At 42.3% G+C, this 27063-nt stretch overlaps 1 protein-coding gene across 1 annotated transcript in view; it reads right to left on the bottom strand.

The window, feature by feature from the left end:
* The window catches only part of SCFD2 (sec1 family domain containing 2), a 194904-nt gene that overhangs the window by 94226 nt on the left and 73615 nt on the right, over window positions 1–27063 (bottom strand). The window contains 1 exon segment of the mRNA XM_040555829.1: window positions 13225–13474. Within this exon segment, the coding sequence (XP_040411763.1) occupies window positions 13225–13474 (250 nt within the window).

Raw genomic sequence — 27063 nt, 5'->3', positions numbered from 1 at the left:
CATTCTAGAAGGACGATTATCTACATGGGAGGAGGGAAGAAAGATGGAGGGGAACATATGCCTTTCATAATTAGGGGCCCCGACTGTACTGTAGCCGAGAGGGATTTTTTACATTTTAAATTTGATTACATTTCAGAATGAAGCACACTAATTGGTATTTCTGCAGCCTGTTTGAAGAGAACTTCATCTACTTAGGCAGGGAGAAAAACAACAAAAACCAGTGACCTTCATACCATTTATGCCCAATATCAAGTACTTTTGCCTGAAGTATTCACGGTCCCTCTTCTATTGCTGAAGCTATCTCTGGGAATAAGTGCTCTATGACTCATCCCGGTTTATCTCCTCGAAACCAGAAAAGAGATACTAGTGAATAATCCGGAGTCAAACAGATATTAAATCCAGCAAAATGAACAGCTGCTACAAAGGAAAACAAACCAAGCGGTTCCTTCTACTGTTACAAGTAAGAAACTGGAAGAAGTTACTGGTACAGGCAACACGCAAGATGGGCACCTCAGACCCAGGTCATGGAGGCAGCACGTTAAGGAAGGGATGTGTGCATTAAAATGGGCAGAAATCCCCTCTTACTGCAAAACAAACAGCATGAGGCATTCCCAGTTCCTATCTATCTGCCAGGAACACGGCACTGCTGGAGAAGCAGATGGAAAATGGAAGGAAAAATAACAAAGATTGTCACTTCTCGCCTCATAAAATCAGCTGTAAACGAGTATATATTATCTCTTTTACATATTCTTCTTTCTTGAACTACATGCCATGTAAATGTGTATTTTCTGCACAGAAAAATGCTTCCTAAGACAGAAGAAATGAGAAGGAACCACCCCGAATGTAACTCAGGTGCCATTAACTAGAAGTAAAATATCCTTTAGACAAGGAAAGTGCCAAAGGAAGGAGATGGACTTAATAAAGATCATTTCTGAAGAATGGAGAATTTGCAGAATGTGAAGCGAAGAGAAAGGCACAGATAAATAATCACAAACAGAAATAAAGCAGCATCCAGCCTCTGCAACCTGACCTTTACTACAGGTGGGAGCCTGGGGAGAGCAAATGGTTTAGGAGGAGGTAGACAAAAAACATGAATGAAACAGGAAGCTAAGAGGGGACTGGATCCATGCGGGAAATGGAGAGGATGAGGGAAGAACTGAGGCAGTGGACAGGAAACGGGAGTAGAAGTAAAAAGATGGACAGGGAGGAATATGAGATGGATAGTGGGGAGAAAAGGGCTATAGCATGAAGGGACAAAAGAAGCTAAAGGAATATAGGCAGAAAATCTCAATCAATCCAATATTCATATACCTCAGTACTCTCTTGTTGTCAAATACCTGCAAAAGCCACCCGGCACATTTACCTGCTGAAGAGGCAGGTCCACTTGGAAGCCAACCTGCAACTGCCCTGAGCACTTCACTTGGGCAAGCAGCAGACAGCTATGCCGTGCAGCCAAGTTATTGGAACTTGCCAGTAAAATAATATCATTCTCTACAGTCAAAATGTTGTTTCAGCTTGTACGTGTTTTGTTTGCTTACTCGGGATATTAGCTTGAAAGCATCAAAGAAACAAGAGCGAGTTCGTGAAATTAAGCACTCAACAGTTAACGCATGCCAGAACTCTGGTTCCCTGACATGGACAACATTAAGATATGGATGCAATTGATTAGCCCGTGTCATTTCTTCTGCCAGAGGATTCTTGCCTCCCTTAGCGTACAGGACTTGCAGGGAATATGAGGAGAGTGTGGAGATCATGGCAGAAAGGGGCAGAAGCAGAAAGATGATGAAGGAGCTGGAGAGTTAGATTCTCCTTCTGTGACACCTTATTCTTACCTATGAGGCATGGCTACTAGAAGCAAGGCTCTTTCCAAGTGTTTATTATATTAGGTTTTTCTCATTTGCAACCTCCTCCATTCTAAGAAACCCCCTCCAAGCTAACATGAGGGTGCCTCTGCCATGTCTCTGTATTCCCCAATTGCTTCCTCTGACTTTTGTTTTTTCCTTTTTAAAGTCTTGGGGCTGCATGAGTACACATGGTGTACACAGGTCTGTATAACAAACATGCAAACGCAGCAGCAGAAACCTAAGCCTGAAGAAGTACACTTGAATAAACCAGCAGGTCCAGGACCTATATCCATGCATTCCTCACTTCAACACAATTCCACACAAGTCAAATACATATTTGTATTGCTTTTCATTAAATAAATGTGTCTAATTGGCTATGACTGGCTGTTGCCACCTCTCATCAGGCAAGTATTTCTACAATAATGTTTATTTTAATGAATAAAGTGGGAAATTAAAACAGAATTAGACATCTGGTTCTAAACTACCCTAAGTGATGCATAATGCTTTCTAAAATTATGTAGGACACAAACATTCCTTTGTTATTTACACAAAACTCTTAATTGACAGAACTCCCTCAATCCAATTTTACAAAGATTACTTTCCTTGCCTGACAAAAGGATACCCAAGAAAGAATGGAAAAAAAAATCCTTAGGCTATGATCTGCGAACCTTCCTGCCTTGCCAGACCACAGTCCCAGCATCTGCAAAACAGAGCAGAAGGGTCACAGCAAAATGTAACTCGACCTGAACTTTAACCAGCAGAGGTGACATTTATTCAACTATAAAATTTAAAACTAAACAAGAACAAATAAGGAGAAAGGAAATATGAGAGCACATTCTCCATGTTGATTTAAAATACAAGGCCACAACAGATCTACCTCTTAGGTTTATGGCAAGGGCTTGGCTACATAAGAAGAGATTTGTGAGAAAGCATTCACTTAAACAAGGTTGTGCTTTCGAACTTCTGTATTGTGTGACAACATTCAGATGTTAGTGAAAACAAAACAGTTGTAGCACTAACAACAACTCTAAGGAAGGTTTTTAAATGGGAAAGTTACATTAGCAAGGTTAACAGATCAATGAAAGTATTTAATCCTGCCTATCCCCTTATATCTGCATTGCTCTATAGACCACAATAGTTTGATCTGTTCCTTAAGCTTGATCTCAGGACTGTTGTAAGCAGGAGGAGCACTGTAAGCTTTCACACTGATTTATACAGAGGCGGTACGTGACCCTTAATTACAGTACATGTAAAAGCAAATTATCGTGACTATACTGATCAAATGAAGAGAAGACCTCCAGAGCCAAAAGCTTGAGATAAGAAGGGAAGAATAGGGCATGCTGACTAGTGAGCTGCATGGGCAAATGATGCATGTTTAAAGTCATAAATTGCTGAGCTATTTGCTACATTCTAGAATATTATATTCCTGGATCTGCTGTTGAGATATTAAGAAAAACAGCACAACAATAGTTTTGCAAAATAAAGGATGGGTTGTATCAATTATTCAAGAGATTTCTTTGGCTTCACACTGTGATAATGCACAGCCTTATGACTCCATTTTACATGTGGGCTCGACTGCTTCTTGACATACCATATTTCAACATATTGCATTATCATTAAAATACATGTAGATTGCTAGCCTGGAGGTTGATTGCCCAAAATTCAAAGGGCAGAATTCACCTCGATAAAATATCACGGAAAGCGTGGCAGAATTATCGCCACGAGCACGCTGGCAAAAACAACTACAAATACCTAAAGCTGAAAGTTATTGCTCCTTGTCCCAGCTGAGGCAATGCTGTTTGTCCTTGTGTGCTGCCAGAGGATGCAGCTTCAAGGAATCAAGAGAACAGGGCGGAATTGCTCGGAACGGACAAGTCTGCCTTTTTGTCTTTCTTTCTTCCTTTCTTTCTCTTTCTCTCTCTCTCTCTTTCTTTCTTTCCTTCCTTCCTTCTTTCTGTCTTTCTGTCTTTCATTTAATTTGACAGCTATTTAATACTTCACCATTTCTGGTTTGCCAGGCTGGGTGTGCTCTGCAAAACAGCAAGACTTTACTCATAATTTTACAATATGCCAAAACTTTTTTTTTTTTTTTTTTTTTTTTTTTTTTTGCAAGGAGCTGGCTTGCAAGGAAAGAAGGAAAAAAACAGAATTTCACTTTGCCATATACACAGACAAGCACCTTTTGAAAAGTTCCCTAATTCTAAAGCAGCTTCTGTTTTCACTTTAAGCTTAAAGCAAAGAGATATTCACTGTTAGGAGCATCTTTTAAATGCTATTGGATTTGCATGCTGAAAAATAATATAAATCATTAATGAAAATTGCACCATATCAGTTTCCTGTTTCAGTTGGCTGTCTTGCTAAGTTGGCAACAAGTCAGGGGCCTGCAGAGCTGCAGGCATATGTCTCATGTTAAAAAAGAAAAAAAAGACTTCATGTTATAAACACTTCCATGAAAATTACTATCCTGTTTGGAGCCAACTGAGACCAGGTGCTGAAGACAAAATAAATAGGCAACATATGAAAGCTTTAAAAAAAAAGGAAAAAAGCTAGGCCACTGAGCTTCCATCGGGATTGTCTTCTACCCTGCATTTTAACGTGCGCTGTGAAATCCAAACAAAATATCCCAGCAGCCCGATTCTCTCACCTTTAGTACTACGGCTTTTTAACACACGCCTGATTCTTTTTTTTTAAAGCCACGCAAAATATACACATATGTAAGTTTAGATATAAATTAGTCTGGAATGCTAACGCAAACAATTTGTCTCCCGAACAGTTCATTAGGCTCCTCTCCGCGTCGCTTGTTTGTGCAGCGGGGAGCGCTCCAGCACTGGAGCTGTGGGATCTGCTCCCTGTCTCCAGGGGCAGCCAGGGCTCCTGAGCACTGAAGCACATGGGATTCAGGGAACTGCGAGCCCTCTGCCGGGAAATAACCCAGGAATCCAGCCGGGCAGCACTGCAAAGCCTGAAGTCTGCAACAGCTGATACAGCTTGCTTGTCTCCTATATGATGCCTGTAGGTTTTGAACAGAAATGGGAAGAAGCCCTGAAAAAGGTCACAACAGAAAGTTACAGAGGTCTTAGAGCGCTCAAGGGTCCTAGGCAGAGAATCTCTTTGACTGTTGAATGAATCAGATATCACTTCACGTATCCTGAGATACTCATTTTTTCCACAATTGCTCTGTTATCATGAAGCAAAGGACTGAAACGTTCAAGCAGTGGAAACATCTCAGGGTTAAACTGTAGGAGCTCTCTCACGCAGCCTCTCCACGCAGCTTTTCTCCTGTTTTTCTGGTGCTCCTGGCAGGACAAATGGTAGTCAGCCTGCCACAAAGTCCGATTCACCATCCTCTGGGACTTGAGCATCACAAATACTTTCCACTGGATCATGGCCAAAAGACATCAAGAAAGTAACAGAGATACCAGGAGGTCATCTTCATGCTCAGCTTTACACACACACACCCTGCCAGCCAGAGGGAGGGGTATTTTAGTTGTCTATAAAAGCAGCTGGGGCAGCAGAAAAAAAAAGTATCCTGAGCAATAAACTCACATTTTGGAACTGGCCTCATCTCTACACTAGCCTGGGAGGGCTGCACGGTGCAAAGCCATCTCTTCCCACTGCCGGGGACAGGCAGCATGGCAGAGAGAAAGAACCTGAACCACACAGCCCGCAATCACACACGGACAACCGTGGCTGAACCTGCTGGGAAGAGTCTTCGTCACGATTTCAAAATGACCCTTTAGCATCAGCGACATGAAGGAGCTAATCGGTATTTCAGAGAGCAGCTTGTCTGGACATTCGAAATGTTTAGCTATTCGACGTGTCGAGGTATTCCCCCACCCTCTGTAACCCACTCTATGAACTTCTAACATAAACAGTTTAGTTTATAACGTTAGCTCTGGTGGAGAACTGATCCCTATTTGCTAACCCTATTTGCAGCCAGACTCCCCCACACGCCTGGAAGCAAGGAGCAGTCCTTACACCAGCCCTGTGCCCCGGGCAGGCAGGACTACCCTGGCAGGAGCCAGCACTGCTAGCACACTGCTCCTATTTTCTACACAGATTATACAAACGTGGAGCTCTTGGAGTGTGAATAGGCAAAATGGGAGCTTGAGAAGGCCTGGAAGACAGCACAGCTTAAGACTTTCCTAAATTTTCAAAATAAAGAACAGAAGAACTTTGAATTTCTTGCATTCCATTTCTTTGAAAACTCAGAAGAGACTGTTTTTAATTTAGATGTTTCTATTTTTTCCCCAAATCATAACAAGAAACAATTTGGTTGCAGCTTTGTTTTAGATAAATATAGCCAGTTATATTTCTTAGTATAAATACCTATATTACATTGAAATACTGGAATAATTCTCCTCTAATTTGTCTACAGGTTGCCATTAAGTCATGACTTTTCTTTTATCAATTCTGTTGTTAAACTCATGGATTACATGGAAATAAGCTATAGTACAAGGCAGTGATTGGGCCAGCTTTCCTCTGAACTTGTAGAAACTATTCACGTTATGGAAATACTCTTGATAAAAGCAACTACTCTGAAATCATGTAGAATTTAAAATCACACAGATGTTATCCTTGGATTTTATGGTTTCAAACAATGGTAGTTTCATGATATTTTCGTGAACTGCATGAATGCTGGGGGAGGGATGAAATGACTAGCAAATAACCGAGCTACCTCTGCATTGTGAAAAAGGGGCAGGGAGGTTTCCTGTGTCCCTAGACAAGGGGGACAGCACATTCAATGACATGTAGAAGGGCTCCATTATAACTTCAGCAAAGGAAATAGGTCCGGAGCTACCTACCCATCAGACAACCGGGTTTGGGAAGCTGCTGCTTCAAAATAGCAGTGAAGCCAAGAACACAGCCAAACAGCAGCGAGGGTTTCTGATCTCTGAGAGAACTGGCTGTCCCTGTCGAGGAACGCAAATGCTTATTGCAAGTATTGATTTTAGGATTCATGTTACTTGGGCCAAGCTAGGGGTAAGGTAATGATGCCACCAGGTAGCTTGTGAATGGAAGCAGAATACTCCAGCCGAGACACCGTGCTTCTAATGCAATAAGGCAACATCCACACTTTAGCACACAGAATTTAGAAAAGACAAGGAAAAAAGTCCAGAAGTCCATTTCGGGGCTAAAAAAAATTAAAAAAAAACCACTTCTTATATACTGCTACCTGGCACTTCCCAGCACAGAGCCACAGCTCTGCTCGCTGCCCCGCAGAGCTCGCCACCCGTGGCACAGCTGCTCCGCAGGACTCCCGCGGAGGCTCACAGATGGAGGAGACAGAGCGGAGCTGCTGAAAACATACAGTTTCAGTCTATTAGCATTGCTTTTGGATGGGTTTTGAGCTGCACACGGCTCTGCGTGGATATTTACAAAACTACACGAGCAGATCAGGTGAAAAAATAAAGGGGATATTTTACATCTTTTTTTTTTTTTTTTAACAGCTGCCAAAAGACCCCCCAAAAATGTCCCCGAATCCAGCATTCTGTTGCAAAGCATCATTATCCATTATGTTTTGGTCTATTCTGTTTCCCCTCCAATCTGTAACATTCTGCTGGAAACTGTGATGAAGAACATATGTCTGTGGTAAATTACACCCATGAGAAATCTTGGAACTGTTACATTCAGTTTTATTACCCAAGGCATTAAGATAGTCTACCACAACACGTATTATTTAACAGTTCCATCAAACACAACACCACCAATAGATTTTTGTATTATTAAGCACGCAAAAATATTGTCATACTCCTAAATCGCGCTGGGTGACTAACACGTTGCATTTTCAAGTTAATTAACAGTTAGGAGATTTTTTCAGTGCTTCAATGAACTAAGGTGTAAATGCAAATGTTGATGTACTATATATATTTTGGAAAACATATGTTCAGGCAACGATAAGGCTGAAAAGCCTAACACTCAAAAACCAGGAAATTGCAAGTGCTTATGCATCTTTCACAATATAAGCTTACGCAAGTGCTGCACCGTAGCGTATTCTCCAGAGTGCTGTAATAGCCTAGGCTACCTCTGGGAAATCTAGTGTGTCCAGCTATACGGACAGGCTAACAGCTCTGAGAATCCCTTCCTTTTCCACTGCTGCAAATACTAATCCAGTTACAATAACACAGAAAAACAGACACAGTACAAACAACCCCGTGTGCACCGATGAGACACATTTGGGGGAGTTTGCACCAGTTCTGTGAGGCAGGCACATCACTGGAAATTTCCTACAGGCACAGGCTCAGGAAAGATAAGTAAGTTTGTACTTAACAAGTATAACGTGAATAAAAGACACCTCAAATAAACCCAACTATTATTTTGACTGATGATCTCAAAACTTTAATGAAGGACAGAAATGTCTTTATAAGGGTTTTGCATTTTATTTTTAAGTGATTCAGTGTGATCAACAAAAGAAACTAGAACTGTGTATCTGCCAAGATTGCACACCTTACGTGCTTTGCAGAGAAAAGGAAAGCCAAGGGCTAAGGCAGCAGTGAGGAGCCACAGCTGAGATATGGCTTTTAACTTCAGCTTAAATTGACCAAGAATCCAAAAGCAGTCTTAGTACAGTGTTGGGACCAAACTGAAGCCAAGACATCAGGCACAAGGTGTATGAGGAAGCAGCGCAAAAAGTCCTCTCTGTTCAAAGAAATGTAATCACTAGTACCTGAAAACGTATATAATGCTTTTCTTCTTTATGCTCCAAAATGAGTCACAAAGCAAAGACTGCAAGCTAAGACCCAGTGAAAGGTACTTGCTGAATATCACACGGAGAGTCATGGAGAGCACTTTAACAGTACTTATTCATCATGTGTAAGAATAACTGAAGCTATATTTTTTTTCTGGTTCTCTGTGGTGTTCAGTCCATACAGTGAAAGCAGCAATTGCTCAAAGAAAATACACTATGTAATCATGAAATTGAAGACTGCACTACAGTGCACACAGGAGTCAAATAATGGTTGTATGGGAAACGGAGTTACTGGCATTTCTCAACTTTGAAGTGCTTGGCTTTGCAGCCTAAATAGTATTACTTTTGTATGCCTTTTTAAAGGCAAAAATGAATTTTGCTATCTGTCACTACAACAAAAACTGTCCGATCATACATCATTAGCAGCGCTTGAAACTTTAACCTGCAGCTCCGCTTTCCTTTGAGCCACTCAGTAAGAGCAGATGTACTGCAGAACAGAGAGTGAATGCTCAGGAACTGCAGGCCCACTTGGGAACACGAAGGCGATGAGTGAGCCAAGGCACATATCTTGCATCTACCCAGCATACTGGCTTAGCTTTCTGTCCTGACAAGTCCAATTTAACATTAATCCTCTCATTTCCCTTGATGGAACTCTCACAATAAGAGATCGCGAACATTTTGCTGTGCTCTTATCATGAATGAGGGATTCCAAGAATTACTGAAATAGATTTTGGTCCAATTCACTTTTGTGGCCATTTAAGAGCAACAAAGCTTTGCTCTTGTTTCCAACTAAGTAAAATAATGAGAGAACACCGTATGTCCTGAACAAGACCAACACAGGTCCACAGCTGCTGCTGCCTTGCAGAGCTGGGCTGAATTCATGACAATAGGCCAGCTTCTATCTGCTAACAGGAACGGTCGGGTGTGCAGTTCATAGCACGTTCTGCTGGAAGCAGATGATGTCTTGGCATTATATCCGCTGAGCTACTGTACCAAAAGGGGAAACTGGTTCTGTCATCTATTCCCCATCTTTCAGCCCCGCTACAAATTAAGTACTCCTGCTATGCTGTGAAAGAAAGCTTGCAGGTGCTCGGTACACAGATCCAGTTTGGATTTCATAGAATCACAGAATCACTGGATGGTTTGGGTTGGAAGGGACCTTAAAGACCACCCAGTTCCAGCCCCCTGCCATGGGCAAGGACACCTCCCACCAGCCCAGGCTTCCCAAAGCCCCATCCAGCCTGGCCTTGAGCACTGCTGGGGATGGGGCACCCACAGCTTCTCTGGGCAGCCTGTGCCAGGGCCTCACTACCCTCATAGTCAAGTATTTCCTCCTTATAACTAATCTGTATCTACCCTCTTTTAGTTTAAAGCCATTACTCCTTGTCCTATCGCTACAGCCCCTGACCACGAGGCCCTCCCCAGCTTTCCTGTAGGCCCCTTTAGGCACTGGCAGGCCGCTATAAGATCTCACTGGAGCCTTCTCTTCTCCAGGCTGAATATTCCCAACTCTCTCAGCCTCTCTTCACAGAAGAGGTGTTCCAGCCACCTGATCATCTTTGTGGCCCTCCTCTAGACTCGTTTTTAATATGCCTATGTCCTTCTTATATTGGTCTCACAGGTGCAGAGGAGAGGGGGAGAATGACCTCCCTTGGCCTGTTGGCCACGCTTTTTTTGATGCAGCCAGGATATGGTTGGCTTTCTGGGCTGCAAGCGCACATTGCTGGCTCATGTCAAGCTTCTCATCAACCAGCACCCCCAGGTCCTTCTCCTCAGGGCTGCTCCCAACCCAGTTTGCTTTAACTCTGAAGCAGCAAGCAAGGTGCCTAAGATTCAGAAGGGAGCAGGATGTGGAACACAGGCTTGGCAACATACGGGTTACGTGAAAGAAGGTCTAAGGCTGCTCGTGTTTTCTCAGTCAGTCTTCTCAATTCATCTGTTCAGCAAACATAGCAATTTACAAATTCAGCAAATTCCACTCCTACTGAGAAAACAAGCTGTTGGATGAATAAAGGCTTGGAAACTACCAAAGGGGTATTCCTAGAAATTCCATTTTGTAACTCCCTCCCCAAGACAATCCTTATTTTCGATCATGACAACAAGTTTTAATATGTTTTCTTCCTCTTCTATGTATATGTCAGAAGAACTGTCATTCTAAATCAGATGTAAAAACAAAGAACGCTGATAAATGGAAGAGGCATGAAAGCAAGGAGCAATACTGTCATCTACATGTGCAAAAAGCACAGATGTGGTTTTGCTAAACACAGATACAGAAATTGAAGGTTGTAAGGATCCTGGCTCTGTGTTATGCAGTTAACCTTGTAATGTAACAATGACACGCTTGGCTTTAACCGTCCATTAAGATTTTAAAGTGGTTCTGGCTGGGATGGAGTTAAATGCCTTCACAGCAGCAGTGAAGACATGGTGCCGTGTTTTGGATTTGTGGGTAAAACAGTATTGATAACACATGAATGTTTTGGCTATTGTTAAACAGTGCTTGCATAGTGTCAAGGCTTTCTCCTTTTCCCCCACTCTGCCTCCCCAACAAGTAGGCTAGGGTGGGCAAAAAGTTGGACAGCACACAGCTGCCACAACCTGAGCTGGCCAACGATATACTCCGTGGCATATAATGTCATGATCAGCAATGAAAACTGGGGTAGAAGAAGACGACAATAGGGTTTTAGCTCCTGAAGTGGCCACAGGTTGGAACCTGGATGGGCATCAGTCTGCTTGTAGGAGGTGGTGAGTGATTGCCTTTTTTTCACTTATTCTTTTTCCTTTCTTTTCCTTCACCTATCTTGACCTGCAAGTTTTTTCACTTCCGTTCCTGCTGTCTTCTCATGTCATCCTGCTTGGGAGTAAGGGGAGGAAGAGTAAGCGGCTGGGTGGGTGCTTGGCTTCTGGCTGGAGTCAACTCACCACAAATACTTCAAAAAAATGAAATAACCCTTCTATTCTCCAACATTAAAACTTTCCAAAGCAGCCCATACAAACCATAAGTTTGATAAACTTGAAGGTTCATAGTCCCATGTCCCACATAGCAGAGCAAATACTTATGCATAAGAATGTGAATATCATACTTCAGTCACTATGCTTCTAACAGTCCATCAACTGTGCAAAAACAGAAAATTAATTTTATTTCATAAACTAAAGAAACTTTGCACTGAAACATTCATTCACCTGCTCATCTCCACGGAAGCTGAGTAAGAAAACCCAGATATTCATTTTTCTACTCAGGAAGCATGTATATTGGAAATCAAACACAAAAGTATGTTCATCAATTATGGAAATATTGACAGGTTATGTAACATAACACAAGCACAATGTGTATTTTGATCTCCATCTGTGCTTGCAAATACATAAACTGAGACCACCACAGCGAGCAACAATGGAAGCCTCTATGTACGTAGAAATGTGGCTTCTCTTTGGTACTGGACAGAAGTTTTAGAGATTTCAGATCTTCCTCCACTTAGGCGCAACAGAAAAAAAAAATGTGATTCAAAACACTGAGGATCACAGGAAAAAAGGCAAAATATGAACATGGAGATTTAGAAGTGAGGGGCTAGACTGCACCTTATCCTGTAGAAGACACCGCTGAAGTTACAATTGAAACGCCAAGTAGTGGATTAGGATGTGCAGTACATATTGAAAACAAGGAGAGTAAAAGTCAAAAAAAATATGAAAAACTGCCAGGCACGAATAGCTACAGACTGCAGGCACCATGGCAAGGTGATTAAAATAACAGCACAATGCAAATATGGCTGAAATGCCCATTCTACAGTAAGAATCTTCTAACAAAATATTTTACACTCAAAGAAACAGCAGACCAGTCAGAGAACACCTGTACTCTGAAGCAGAAGTGTCCACAGAGAATAATATCAGAATAACCAACAGCACTTTTATTCTACTGCCCTTGAGATTCTCCACTTAGGCAAATTCTTGGCAAAGGCTTTCAATGCTAAGCTCCTTACATCATTTTGATTTATATTTGTATGCTCCCTATCTCAAAGGTGACCTGGTCAATGACCTGTTCACTATTAGTAAACATTACGAAAACCCACAGCAGGAAGACAGATCTCTTCCGCCATTCAGATACGCCACCCTCGAGCCATAGCTCATTCATTTTAAGGAACTTTTTTAACAATATTTTTTTCTCACATGTGACATTGGTAGCAAGAGGTCAAGGCTTTCCTACTCTTTGAGCGCTCACCTAAAAAAAGGCTTAGTGTGCTATTTTTAAAGGCCAACATTCATGTCGTCTCAGCAAAAAGCTCAATGTTGGTTTTAGACACATTTCTTCTTTTATGCCAGACAGGCCAGACCCTAGTATTCACAAAACAACTGTGGTTCACTGAACACATTTCCAGAATTAATTTTGACTTTCCAAGGTCAACTTTACACTGATCAATGAAAGAAACTGTGGAAAAGATTACCTTACGAAAACACACCAACTTAGCCAATCTCTAACAAAAAGGACAAACTGTAGAGCTTTCATCGGACTCAGCACTATTCAAGTACAGTCTGTCAGCATTTGGCATACGTGAACATCAGAGATGGAACAAATCTACAGGAAATCCTCATGCTTACTCACATACCCTCTGCACCACAGGCGAGTCAAGCTGCTTTTATACGCTCCTCCTAGTTCCCATGTTCATCGCCATCCAAGCTCTCACCACACAAGCAGAATCCTACCTGTAATTTTCTGCAACAAAGGAGATGGCTCTGGTTCATCACAAATAGCCTTGGCTAGAGCCTTCTTCACTTCTTCTTCGGCTTTGTCCAGCTCTTTTCCACCTTTGATTTCTCCAACGACAGAATACATGTATACCAGCAAGACAAGGAAGTCCTCACAGGTATAGTCATCCGGCATCCTCTCATTGTAAGACTTGATCATTGTCAATAACTGGTTCAACACGCTGGGCATTTCTGACTCTCCGATACTCTGCAAAACAGAAAGTGTAGGGCTTATCAGTTAGCATCAGACATACTCCTGGCCCGCATCAGCATGAGTTACTACTTCTGCAATGAATTTGGGTGAAAGGCAATTCTAAAAATGCTAGGATTCCTCAGCTTGTCAAGGAGAAGGCTGAGGGGGGTCTACAACTGAAGCTTACGAAATGACAGAAGCAATGAATAAGCTCAGTGTAGACCTACTGCTCACCACGTGCTGCAGTACAAAACTTCACTTAGGATGTTGTGGAGACCAAATGAACAACTTCAAAATGGGACAAACAAATTCTTGGATGACAGGTCTATAACTGGACATTGAAAGGACTGGTGAGGGATGCATCCTCCAACATTCCTACTGTAAAAGACTTAGATGCTGGGAAAGTTCACGGAGAATGGACAGCAGAAAAAGTCCAGATTTGTGTGTACTCCCTAAATATCATTGGCTATTGCCACTCTCAGAGTATTTGCCTAGAAGGACCAGTACCACCCAAAGGAAGAGACACCGAAGCGCTCCACGTTAGGCATCCAAACCACTCTTGGTTCTGGTGCTACAGCCATGGCACCTTGCAGGACAGGCAGAGGATGACAGAACTGGGCCTTAGAAATTGGTCAGCAGCATAGACTCAAACTACCCCGTATTTCAAGGATTGCAAGGACTGTACACAAAAATTGTGTTATTTAAACTACAAGAGGGAATGTTGCTTAGATGCAGAGCTAACATCAACAGCTAGCCAGGATTAGGCCCACCTGTGCAGTAGTAATCTGTGTCCTTATATATAGTTTTGGGAAGTCTCTAGCCACACATTGCCAAGCTTTTCCCCTGCTGAACTCCTGCCCCATGCAGCATACGGAGTAGGCAGTGCTCATTTAATGAAACACTGATCAATATTTGCATTCTCATTTGTCAGCTTATGGTCCCTGGACTTATTTGCTGCTCAGGCAGCAAATTCATCAGTTTCCTGGAAGTTTTTTCCTAGGCACTCCCAATAGCAGCATCTTAGCACTTAAAAAGCTGTTAATGATTAGATCTTCTCCGTGTACCAGCAGGATGAGAGAACTGGAGCATCACTCTTTTCAGTATGGATAAAAATGGCAAAGCCCAAGGTCAAATATGTCTTCTACATTTTGGGCCTCTTCCTTGGCCTTTGTACTTGAGCAGAGAGTTCAAAGCCCGGCTCCCACGGACATCAGTTGCTAGTGGGAGCTCTCAGCACATCTGCAAACCTGACCCTGTGCTTTCAGGTCAGAGACCCAGAAAATTAGAAACAGAGGGAACCACCCATGAAGCGCGTGGTTTAAGTGACTGACATGGCTTCTTAGAGGACCTCTATGACAGGAGTGAGGACAGGCTGCCCTTCTCCAGGGCAGCGATCACCTGCCTTGTGTGTGCTCTTCTCCCTCTGCCCCCTTCACAGCACACTTGCCAGCTTCTGCTGCTGTTGCAGGGGTCCTTCCCACCGAAAAAGCCTTCTTTGCTGTGTAGGTCAGATTCATTCCCACAGCACATCCAGGCTGTCAGGTGAAAAAGGCAAAGGTTACGTGGAAGGGGGGAGCAGGAGGCTAAGAGATCATCATAATGTGCTTGTGAGGAGACGAAGTCTGGCAGAGAAAAGGAGGGGAAATCTGTGCCTATGCTGACATTTCCTAGGCGCTCGGGAGTTGAAATTGCACTTGCTTCTTCTCACCTCAGTGGGGGGAGAAAGAAGCATCTTTACAGCTCTTCTGTGGTTGTCAAAAGGAGACTTCAGACACAAATCCCATGAAGTGCCACACTGCCATCCACATCACGTAACAGAGGGGCTGGGTTTTAGATCCACCACGTGGGTCTCTGCTGCTCAAGACAGCCACATACCGGAGCACACCACTGAACTGCCTCCTTTGCAGCACACCTCCACGTGAAATCTCCACACGCTCGCCTTCTTCTGCGAGTTGGTTTGCTCCTCGTTGGTGGGCTGAGGTACGGAGCGGGGTCAGCACAAGGCGAGGAGTAGGAGCAGGAGATGCAGGAGGAGAGTGGCACAGCCGTCCTCAGGGGGCAGTGGTGACCTGTAAGACCTCAGAGGTCTCCTGCAACGCCACCGTCCGCACCATGCCCTTCGCCCTGCGATCAGCAAGCAGCTCCCTATAAAAACGTGGGGATCGATTCAAGCGTAAAGGGAAACATCGAATGTCCTATTAGCCAAAGAATCTAGATAGCAAACAGTTGTTCTCGGTTGCTACTGCACTGACTTCAAACAGCCCAGTCACGGTAAATAGGCACCACAGCCAATAATATATATTTTAAATAGACTCACTGAAAGCAAGAAAACCCACACAAACAAACCACCAAACCAAACCAAACAGAGAGAAATACAGGTTCATACAACAACAAAATTACGCAATTGCCTTTAACTGCATACATAACATTAGCTCTAAGCTGGTCAGGGATTTCAGAGCCTAACCCTGAGCACACAAAGGGGAAGTTTTGTCCCCTGCCATATTCCATGCAATTCTTCAGGGGCTCCTGGCCTTGACTGTATTTTGTTTTCTCTGTTCTTTGACAAACTTAGAACACTAAAAGGCATCTCATAAACTCATTTTTTTTACTTACATTGGTCCTTTACAGATTCAGTCATAGAGAAAGCAGGAGTTAGGCTCTCAAACCCCTTTTTTTTTTTGCTGATGGTGCTATAGGAAACACCACTTCTGCTAGCTTTGGGACCCACCCTGTTCCTGTGATGGATACAAGTTTTGCCACGGACCAGCCTTTCTAGGGACTTTAATGTGGTCAGATGTCATGATGCTATTCCAACACATGCCTTAGAGAAGAATTTTCTAACAACCCACATGCTAAATCTAATGGTAAGTGCAACTTTGGACGTGAAGCAGTATATTACAAAGCTCCACTAGTCAAAACATTCAGGAACAAAAAAAGAACATTTAGAAATCTGGGAGGCTTGGCACCATGTGTTGTGTTTGGGCAGGGAGAGTTAAATCACACTCAGAGCAAGTGCCAGCTCTGCTCTGCCCAGAAAGCCAGTCTGCTGCGTTTGGTGCTGGTCAGCCAGGCCACCCTCAAGACAAGGCTGTTGGTTCCTCTATTTCATCAGAGACCTGCCTCAGCTTAGTCACACCTGATCTCTTTATGAAAAGTGATGCATTTGGACACACAAGTTCTCAGCTGTCTGCCCCTGTGATTGATTTCAGGTCATGCAGACGCCAAAATGGAGAATGACGAAACAAGCACGCAACTCCTTGGAGGAAACCACTTGCAGCAAACAAAAGCCCAACCAGTCCTAAAACACCAAGAACTGAAAATTAACCTACAGCTGGAGTTATTCTGGAATAGATAGCAAACTTCAATCTGTATCAATCTAAATTTCACGTAACGGCAAGCCCCGTGTCACATATCACTGACCACCACCTACTGGTACTGGCACATTGTCTGTTCCCTTTCTCCCCCCTCAACACATAAACCTCCTACTTCACCCCATCTCTGGATATCTCTTAGCATACTCCTGCAACACGAAAGACAAGTTCTTGAAAAGGATACAGTCTATTTTGCATGCCCAAATTACCCAAATGCACGAAGCAGTGGGCAGGCACATGGTCATAAAAGCCAGCCCACTTTCAGCTCCTGCTTGAGGAGCTGGTAGCTCCTGAAAGCACACGTGTTCAGCATCTCAGGCAAACTTTCAAACACACACGATAAAAAAAGATTTGGGTCTAAACTTTCAGGATGATTTACTGAGGGGAAGGCTACAACTCAACAACTTAAAGTAACAATTGCCACCTCTTATCTTCAAAGTAAAAATGAAAGAAAAAGAAATTAAAGAGATATAATAAGCCGTTAACTTCGGAACGCACATGGGGTCTTTCTGGGGTATGAACTTCTCCGGAATGTTTTTTCCTTATCTCTTGGGAAATGGCGCTACAGAGGACTTCAAATACAATTGCCAAGTTTAATAGGCTATTTTGTACAAACAGGCCACTTGGACTGGAGCACACATGAAAAAAAAGGGACTCGCAACCTCGCTGCAGAGCGCAGCTCCACAGGGACCTGGGAAATCTGCCTCCAACAAAACCCACTGGCAGATTGTCATTATCCGGCCACCTCCGATGATCGAGGAGCTCCCTGCACCGTGGAACCATCAATCAATTACCCTGATTGAAAAACCCTAAAACACAAGGTTCAAAAATGTAACTACCCATGACCCAAATTTCCTGCTGGTTATGTTGGCCTCAGGTTAGCCCCATTTGTCTATCATCAAGGGAGCCAATAAAAATACGAGAAACAGGTCAATTTGGAGCTTTCCAAAGGCTGTATAAAAACATTAACACCGCTTAATTCAGTCAGCTAAGGCTCAAGCTCTAACGCCTTCTGTTCAGTTGCATTGTTTGGACATTTTAATGCTATAATCATGTACTCTTCAGAATCCAGGGAGAGTTTGAGATAGATTTCTGTTGTTTTCCATGTCTGTCCTCCGCCCTCCTTAGTTATTTATTTTTATAACTTAAGCTGTGTAATAATTTACTGTCCCTAAGGGTAAATGAACTGACGTCAGTTTGCTGATTTTTGCAAAAGGCCTGAGTTTTGGCAGATGGGACAATAGCAAAGAAAGCACAACAATCACTTTTCAGTGTTTAAGCAGTGAACGTGGTATTGCACTTCAAAATCGACATTTAAAATGTGATTTAAAGAATTGACAGGAATTAAGAGGAAGTGTAATAAACTCAGTTTTGCATTTCCGTGAAGGCATTACTTTGAGTATGAATCTAAAGCAATATGTATCATTAGACATCTTCTACATAATAGAAAACAGGAGGAAGAAGAGAAGAGGAGGATCAGAGTTTACTTGAATTAACACGTGTCCCTGACAAAACTGAGAAGAGAACTGAGGCACCGTAATCCCTTCCCATCCAGCCCACTGTCCTCAACACATCATTAAAAAAATTAAAGCAAAGATCAACTTCAAGCAAGTAGAATTTATTTTCTTTTAAAATCCAGGAGGATGGAGGAGATAAATCTTCAGAGACTACTTCATTGTGTAAATATTCTAGTGGCTTTCAGTTTAGGAAGCAAAACATTTTTAACTCCTTTAGAGGTCACACGAGTTAACAGACTTTTTTGGAACATGAACCACAGGGCCTTACAACAGCAAAGAATTTATCTGAGAAAAAAAAACACAAAACTAAAAAACAACCCCCAAACCCAGCTGTATTTAAAACCAGCAGAAGGATCAGCGGAAACTCTTGGCTCATTTACTGCCCCACGCTTCTGGAACGCCCTGTGCAGGAGCTGGCCTGGAGGCATCGTATTCTGGCTTTGCAACGTGTACAGCAGACATAAAACAACTTTTTTTTTTCAGGGAAGGCTTAAACCATCCTACCTCATGTCCCTGCAGGTCCACTCAGATCTCATGTAGATGCCTGACCTATTCAGTAAAAGCTGCTTGTATTGATAATTTAGGACAGAAAACAGGGCTCATGAGTTGTGTGATATGCAGCTTTCTAATGTTGCTGTACCTGATTTGTAATGTTTTACCTGGGTTTGACTTTCTGTGTGTGGGGATTTTGGCTTGCAGAGCATTAGCCTCCCTGCTATCCAGATGAAGGCAGACCTGGGTGAATATTCCGGCTGTTAAAAGTGACAGCACTGAAGGACCACATGGGTATGCAAAAACAGCTCAGATCCTTTGATGGGATGAGATCTCTGCAGCAGTAATCACCTTAGCAAACACCAGAGACGCTGCCAAGCCAAGGAGTTGCTGCCCTCAGTGCTCAGCTGCCGTAACTCAGAAGCTGCAGTTTGTTACTCGCTGTTGTAGGAGGTCGGTCACCTCAGATTCAGGTTCAACTGCATGTAGTTCCTGTATGGATGAGATCTCTGTACTCCCTACTCCCATTAAAACAACCATTTCAGTTATTTCTTTTTTCAAAAAATGGACTGTGGGTGACTGGTAATTTGACACAATAAATCAGTACATATGATCTTCCCGTGCAAATTATGTTTTTCCATAGAAAGCTCTAGAAATCACCATAATTCTTGACTTAAGTAGGTTTTGATAAAAATGTATCCTCTGTTTTCTCTTTAAATATTTGTAGGGTATGACTGAAGAATAACCAACACACAACATAACACAAAAAATTAAGATCTTTGAAGTCAATTTGTCAATGTCAAAATATGCGACATAAAATTACTTAGGCTGCCTATTTAAGAAGAGGATGCAATCATTTTGATAACTGAGGTACACTGGCTGTACACTTCCTTTGACAGGAAGTGAGCTGGGATGCCAGGAAAGTTTTAGTCTCAAACTTACGTTTACAGCAAGGGAGGGCTGACCAAGTTTTGCCTTTCAGGGCGAAGGAGCAAACTTTAGCCCTAGAAGAAGGCCGATGAAGCATCCAGTGAACTCACAGCAGAGCGGAGGTGTGGGATGCTGTCAGTAAATGACCACTTACAGTAAAAACATAAAAAATAGAACTAAGTCATTAAAGACAGGGAGAATGATCACATTCCCTTTTGTTGGGGACCAAATTAGGTTTAAGACTTGCCCCTGTCAATACCAAGTGACTTGCATCTTCCTCTAATGGCAGCATCTGTCTATTCACTCAATAGAAGACAGAAATCCACCAAGAATGCAAATAAAGAGGAAAACAGTTGAGAAAAATAAGAACTAAACTAACAGTGAGAGACACAGGAAACAGTAAAAAAGCATCAGGGGCTTGTCTCCTCTGTCACTATTCTTAAGGACCTCTCTGCCTTTAACGAAATGTTCCTACAGAGCCAATTCTATCTCCTGTCCCTTTCCTGCCCTTACCACCCACCCTATGCACAGCCCCAGGATCTATGTTCTCAAAACTGCAGAGACAATTTCCAGGCAGTCATATTAGACAGAGTCTTAAAATTCTAATGTAAACGAATAAAAGCAAATAAAAGAAAACCAGTAAGCTCTTCAAAAGCTATTTTTAACCTGGCCCACGCTGCCAAAGACACGGATTCACATTCATCCTACGCACACACTCTCCCAATTCTCTTTCATTCTTGTCTTCTGCCCGCCACAACAGCCTCTTCCTTTTGTGTCAGCTGAAGCGTTTCTGTGACAGTGCATGAAAACAGAACTTTTTGCCCAGACCAGTCCTCTGATCTGGTTTACTGCTTGGCCACAGACACGCTTCCACCAGCCACGAAGGCCAAGCACTGGACTGCTTCCTCATGCAACAGCGCTGGCTTAAGGCCTACATGAACTAGAGTTTCGGTTTGCCAAGAGATATAAAAGAAAATTATATAAATTATCACCTGCTCTTTGGATGACTTCTTCAATACCCTGCCATATGGCCAGATTCTTACTTGGTGTCTATCAGTTAGCACTACAGGCATCAGCAGTTCTTGGCCAATTTATACCTGCTGAATATCTGTACATGATGTTGGCATTCGCTACAAAACAAAGTGATGAGTCAAAGGCAAGAAAAATTAACTTACAACATAAAGCTTTTAAAAAGCTTTGCAAGCTCTTCTGGTCAGAGATTTTTTTAACATGTGTCTTGCATAATTCCAAAAACATGCCACTGACACTTAACAGCTAGTATGTGATAACACCAAAAATATTTTAAACAAGCTGTTCAAGCCTTGTGATTTGAAAAACAAAACAAAACAATGGAAAAGCCCAGAACAGTTCTTTCAGCCAACAACTCCCTAGACCACGATTATGACCTAAGCAAATGGTTTCCACCTATATACCATAGCCAAAGAAGCATATTCCACTATATTTCTTTAGCCAAATTTCCTTAAGACATAGAAAGAAATTGTATTCTGAACAATAAAATTAAATTTTCCTCTTATTACCTTTCTACCTTCCTCCTGTCTTTACTGAGCACCACAAGTGTTTAGTAGAAATTTCCCATTTTCAAGAACCTTGCAACTTCTTCAGTCATTTTTTTTTCTTGTTTTATAACAGGCAGACTCAGTTGCTGATTACTATGTCAGAATTGCAAGACTTATACATACATTTTGAGAAAAATCAAATGCCATCACAAAAGCTTCTAATAAACCCATTGATATCTCATCTTCCACAGTACAGAAATCACCTCATCCCTGGGAGTTATGCTGTCTGGCAATGTATCATTACATCATAAAGTCCATTTTTTCTGTCTCTGGTTGGAAATCATCAAAGTCTACAGCTGTGTTAAGATAATTTAATGGATTCATGGGGGCTCAGCAACAGTATGCTGAAAAAATGATAAGTCTGGATTTTATTAGAGAAAGATCTTTAAGTATAAGGACAATTTTACTTGAATCGCTGCATGTTTGACATATGAGACTCATCAAAAATTTAAAAGGGAAAACTTCCAACCCACTCAGTCAAAAGCTTTTAGCTCTGATGGCTTCTACAGACATGTTCAGTATAAACATGAATCAGCACAGCGAAAACTGTGTCAGAAGAATGAAAAAGCAGTATGTGCCCAGTCAGGATAAAATATGCATCAGAGAAAGGTCTTGGTGCTATGCATGTCGGGTGCGTGTGTGTGTTTTTGGGGTCGTTTGTTTTTGTAAGTCTTGGAATAGTGGGAAAAATGCCAGAAGATGGTAGGGGTTCAGTGCTGAGAAAAGGGCAGGGGGATAACAAAATATTCTAGGAGGTTAAAACCCACATCACCTTTGAAGAGAACAATGGGAAAGCATTCAGACAGTACAAAATGAAGGATAGGAATCCACAGGACAGAAAACAAATAAATGGGGAATAAATCAAGCAAAATATAGTACAACCAAACCAGTTGTTCAACAGACAGAATATATCTGCAGAAGAAGGGGTTTCTGTCCTAGAAAATGGTTACTGAAAAAGATTTGAGGGCTGCTCTGGACAAAGAAAAGAATGTGAATCCCTGCTCACATCACCAGCTAGAAACCTTAAGGCTAGAAAAAAGGATAACCCAGGGGATATAAAAGGGCTAAAAAATCCTGAGTTGACTTGAGAAGGGAGGTAGGGATTGGCTGCTCACTCTGTTCCAACACAGGAACTAAGGGGCAATAAACAAAGCTGGTAAGAACCAGCAAAAGCCAGTCCAAATAGAGGTAGTTCTTCATGCAATTTGCTGCAATGTGGAACTCCTTGCCAGAGGCTGTTGCGCTGCAAAACTTTTACGTGGGTTCAGAAAGAATACGGGAAAACTCACAGGGGAAAATAATTCTGTCAAATGTTAGTAAATATGCAAAAACCACATCTGTTCCAGAGCTCGAAATGGTTGAGCCTCGGAGAGTATCACATAACCTTGTCCTCTTTTCCCTATCTTCTGCAGGCAGCTGCTTTTGAATATAGTAAGAAAAAGCCAAGTAGCTCAGCTACATCTTTGATCCAGAACTGACATGTCGAGCTCAAAGCCATGGTAAAAGGACTAACAAAACTATGAAGCACAACATAGCCAAGAGAGTACCAAAAAGGAGGGGAGCAGGTCTGAAATAAAAGTATGTGGCACTGTCAGGAGTAATTCTGATATAGTGCCCAGTTCCAGAGCACACATTTCTAAGAAGCTGTGGAAAACCACAGATAATACCAAAGAGAGCTACAGAACAACCACAGGAATGAATTTCTCCAGAGAGAGAGTTACCTTATCAAAAGGACGAATTACATCTTTAATTTACGTAAAACTCTTCGGACAGAAGAAAATTTCAGAGTATGAGGGAACTCTTTAAACTAGACAAAAATAAAAAAAGGCACAGGAGAAACAACAGATGCTGAAACCATGATTTTTCAATTCTTAAGTTTGTGGAGAACCTCTAAGTGGTGCGCATGTTTCAGAAAGACTTCAGAGGGTCAATGAACAGAAGACAAGCAGAAAACACAAACTCAGTGGTCTCACGCAATAAAAAACTATGCATTAAATGCATCTCGTGAATAAACCATAAACTCTTTGGCACAGTACTTAATAGCAGTGAAAAGAATTGTGGGCTGTGAGGGAAAAATAATTTTGAAATAGCAGAAAGGATAAGGTAATACATACAGAAATGCTACACATGCTGTGAGGGTTGTCAGAGCAATAAATTATAAAAAGAGACTGCTTGACAGCCAAAATAACCCCATCTTGTGCCACATCCTTGCCTTTTGAGGCACCTCTTCTCTCTCAGCCCTTTGTTCTTTGTATCATCTTTCACCCCTACGCCAGGCTAACTTCAGATGTTCCACAACTCCTCAGGGAAGCCTCCACACTTCTGGTGACGGGCCTGTCTGTGGTGGGCACTGGTACCAGAAACAAAAAAACACGATTGCCTGGCACAAACGTGGAAAACAAATCTATTTCAAATGGGTGAAAAACACAAAGGATTTTGGAGCCCACATTACTGTCTCGGCTCCTTCGAAGGAAATCTGTTTTAATATTCCTGTAGACTTTTTTGTTTGTGAATGCATTATCTTTTTTTTTTTTTTTTTAACAAATCTAGTCAAATTCTGCCCCTAGAAGTTTGCTATTAACAGATCATCACGACATGTATCATATATTATTACCACAAGAATCAATGCCTAGTCAGATTGTGCCAAAGCATCAGATGAATCACAATTCCAACCAAGTTATGGCCAAGCATATACTTGAGAGTTTTTATCTTAGAGATGATAGTACTCCAATTATATGTTGAATAAAGGTACTACTTTGGCCAAAACATGCCCCCTTTCACAGTATCCCCGGAATCCAACTTCTTATTGACATTTTCAACGGAAATGGATGTAGATCTGAGCATTCTCTCCCTCCATCCCTTTTGTTTCGTCCCTTTTCTTATAAAAAAACAGTGAGAAACTTAGTGAAAAGCTATCATAAAATAAACATACCTGCCAGAAACTACCAGAAATTACCAAAATGTTAGGAATTGAAACTCATTAAGAGTCAAGAAACTTGATGGCCATGTAAAACAGCAACTTATATGAGATGATCATATGAGATCAGACGCTGGATCACACACTACTGCATTTTCCAGATAGGAATTTAAACACCAGCTAACTTCACCATATTTTACACTGTCTTTAAAATATTTTATACTTGGTATGCAGATAGACAGAGACAGAATATATGACATAAACCACAAAGCAAAATATGTGAATGTGGCAGATTTTGTACATGAGAAAGCTCCAGTGCTCCGCCTGCACGCCCTGCTCAGCCCACAGGAAGGAGACAGAACGGCAGCACAAAGACATGCGAAGGCAGATTATCAGTCCACTGCAGGGCACCGAGGCTGTTAATCAGTACAGTAAATGTTATCACAATAGACTACTGACATTTCTAGCCCTTGTACAAGGCTCGCCGTGCTTTAAACAGGATTCGGGCTTTCATGGTGATTAAAGGCAGATGTCCCGCGCATGAGTAGGTTTGTAACTTATGAGGCTCCCCGTCCATTTTTGTGTGTGGAAGGAATCTTTCATCGACAGGACATCTTCACTGGAGGATGCTCACTATGGTTTGATTTGTACAAGGTAGAGCTTTTTCTTTCCCTTTTTCAGAATGGGAAAATGAAACAAGCTCAGAATACGCAGCTGTATCTCATCTCATCCTATGAAATGTATCAGGTTCAAGCCCTAATTCTCCTCTCCAGTTTTCCACTGCCATTAAAAAGTAGTCAGGTTATCATCTTCCAGAGAGCAGCAGATGGCAGAAAAAACAGCGACATGTCAGAGTATGGATGTACTTTTTTCCCCCTATACAAGAGCAGCAGCCTCAATAACTACTGATTATACATCAAGTATGAAACATCAAGTGAAATCCAAGCATAGATAAAATGGTGATTATTTTTCCAACATCATAGTGCTACGGTGAAAAAATTCTGAAATCCCATTCTTTTGTTAACTTTCTTATCCCATCATAGAAATCTTCTCCTCCCCTTGAAGCCAACAGCTCCCTCTCTTTAAGCAAAGTTTAACTGTACTACATAAAAGCCGCTCTTTCAGTTCCTTAATTCAGCAGAAATCCTCAAGGATGGTATTCACACACAGTGGTGACCAGATTGCACTCCCGGGGCTGGGTATGCTTGTGCATGGTTATATGACCTTCTAGCACACTGCTTATTAGAAAGTATGCCCAACATCCGAATTTCTGTCATGCTGCTTGATGCCACGTGGCCTATGTGTCCTCTCCTCAGCCGGCAGGCAGCAGCAGTGCCTTTGCGGATGGCTCCTTGCTCTGCATGGAGAAGATATCGGGATGCTCTCCCCAGCTGCCAGCTGCAAGAGCCATACGAGGGGCATCCTGACTGCCAGGGATGGCTCCTGCCACAGCTCCTCCCCGTCCGTTCCTCCAGCATGAGCTACAAGCAGAAAAGTGATCTTGGCTTTCTGGGATCTCCCTCCCACTCGGCTGAGCGCCTGAGTCAGCGTAACTCCCTCCTGATATCACATTTGTGCAAAGAGAGCTGACTGGAGAGCTGGACATCTGGTCCCAATATCCAAAAACACTTAAATCATGCATTGCATTCCAAACATTTAAGGACTTTAGAAGTTTTCGGTTACTTTTGTATGTACTTCCTAGTTGCTTCATGCAGGAAGGATTCCTTAAGTTTCTCTCTGAAGCTCTGGGGAGATGCATATACCATGCCATTTTAACCAGGAAAACAACAGCCTTAAAGATAAGCCTGCATGTTTCCTATCTTTATATTAACTATTTATTTAATTATTCAAAGAGAATATTAAGATGTGCTGAATTACATTGCTTATAATTCAGACTTCAATAACAGGCAAAAAAAAAAAAGTGTTGTGTGCGTACAATGGAACAAAACAACTTCAGTTGTAAATGGTAGACATTTGAGGTGCCAAGGTATTTTCTAGTTCCCCATCATGCTTTCTGGCAGGAGAGAAAGGAAGGATGGCCTAGCAGCCCGGCACCAGGCTGCGACTCAGAAGACCAGTGCTCACCTCCATGCATGACTGCAAGCCTCCTGCTTGTCCTCCACCTGTGACCAGAGGCCACTTCCTCACACCACCGAGCATCAACTCAAGTGCTTGGATGGGCTGATGCTGATGCCCAGGTACAAGCAACAACATTCAGTGCAGCGAATGATTTCCACATATACTGTGAGCCGTGGTATGCTGGTGGCAACGCAGCCCAGGCACAGCCTGAGCCCACTGTAACCACTTAGCTGGCGCATCCGCAGCATTCAAGCTGCTTTTCAATAGCTGGTATGGGTATGTTTGGCTACCTCACAGTCTCTGTTGCACAAATCTCTTGCAAGAGTGAAAAGATATCACTTCAATGTAATTTCTATTGTTCTTATCTGGTGCCCCACACCTCAAGCTGGAGCGCTGCCAAGTTTTGCTGCACACAGCTTGTCCCGCTGCATAGCCATACCACTGTAACAGCAGAAAAACACTAATTTCTTTTTTGGCGGCTACTAGAAAATTCTTCTCCCCTTCCCCGATACAGAAAGCTCCTGATTCTCTAACAGGCCCTCTTTCAGTCCACTCACAGGACAAGAGAAGCAGACATTCAGGGCGTAAGTAATATCCCATATGGAGATGCACAGCAGCAAAAGGGAAGAGGCATGAGAAACTACAGTCTGAATGAGAGAATCCAGAGGATCTTGGTTATATATTACAACTCACAAAATACTTTAAGTCATTTATCTGAGAC

Source organism: Cygnus olor, chromosome 4, assembly GCF_009769625.2.
Source record: "Cygnus olor isolate bCygOlo1 chromosome 4, bCygOlo1.pri.v2, whole genome shotgun sequence".
Lineage (NCBI taxonomy): Eukaryota > Metazoa > Chordata > Aves > Anseriformes > Anatidae > Cygnus > Cygnus olor.
The sequence above is the reverse complement of the archived record's forward strand: the minus strand, read 5'-3'. Positions and strand labels throughout refer to the sequence as shown.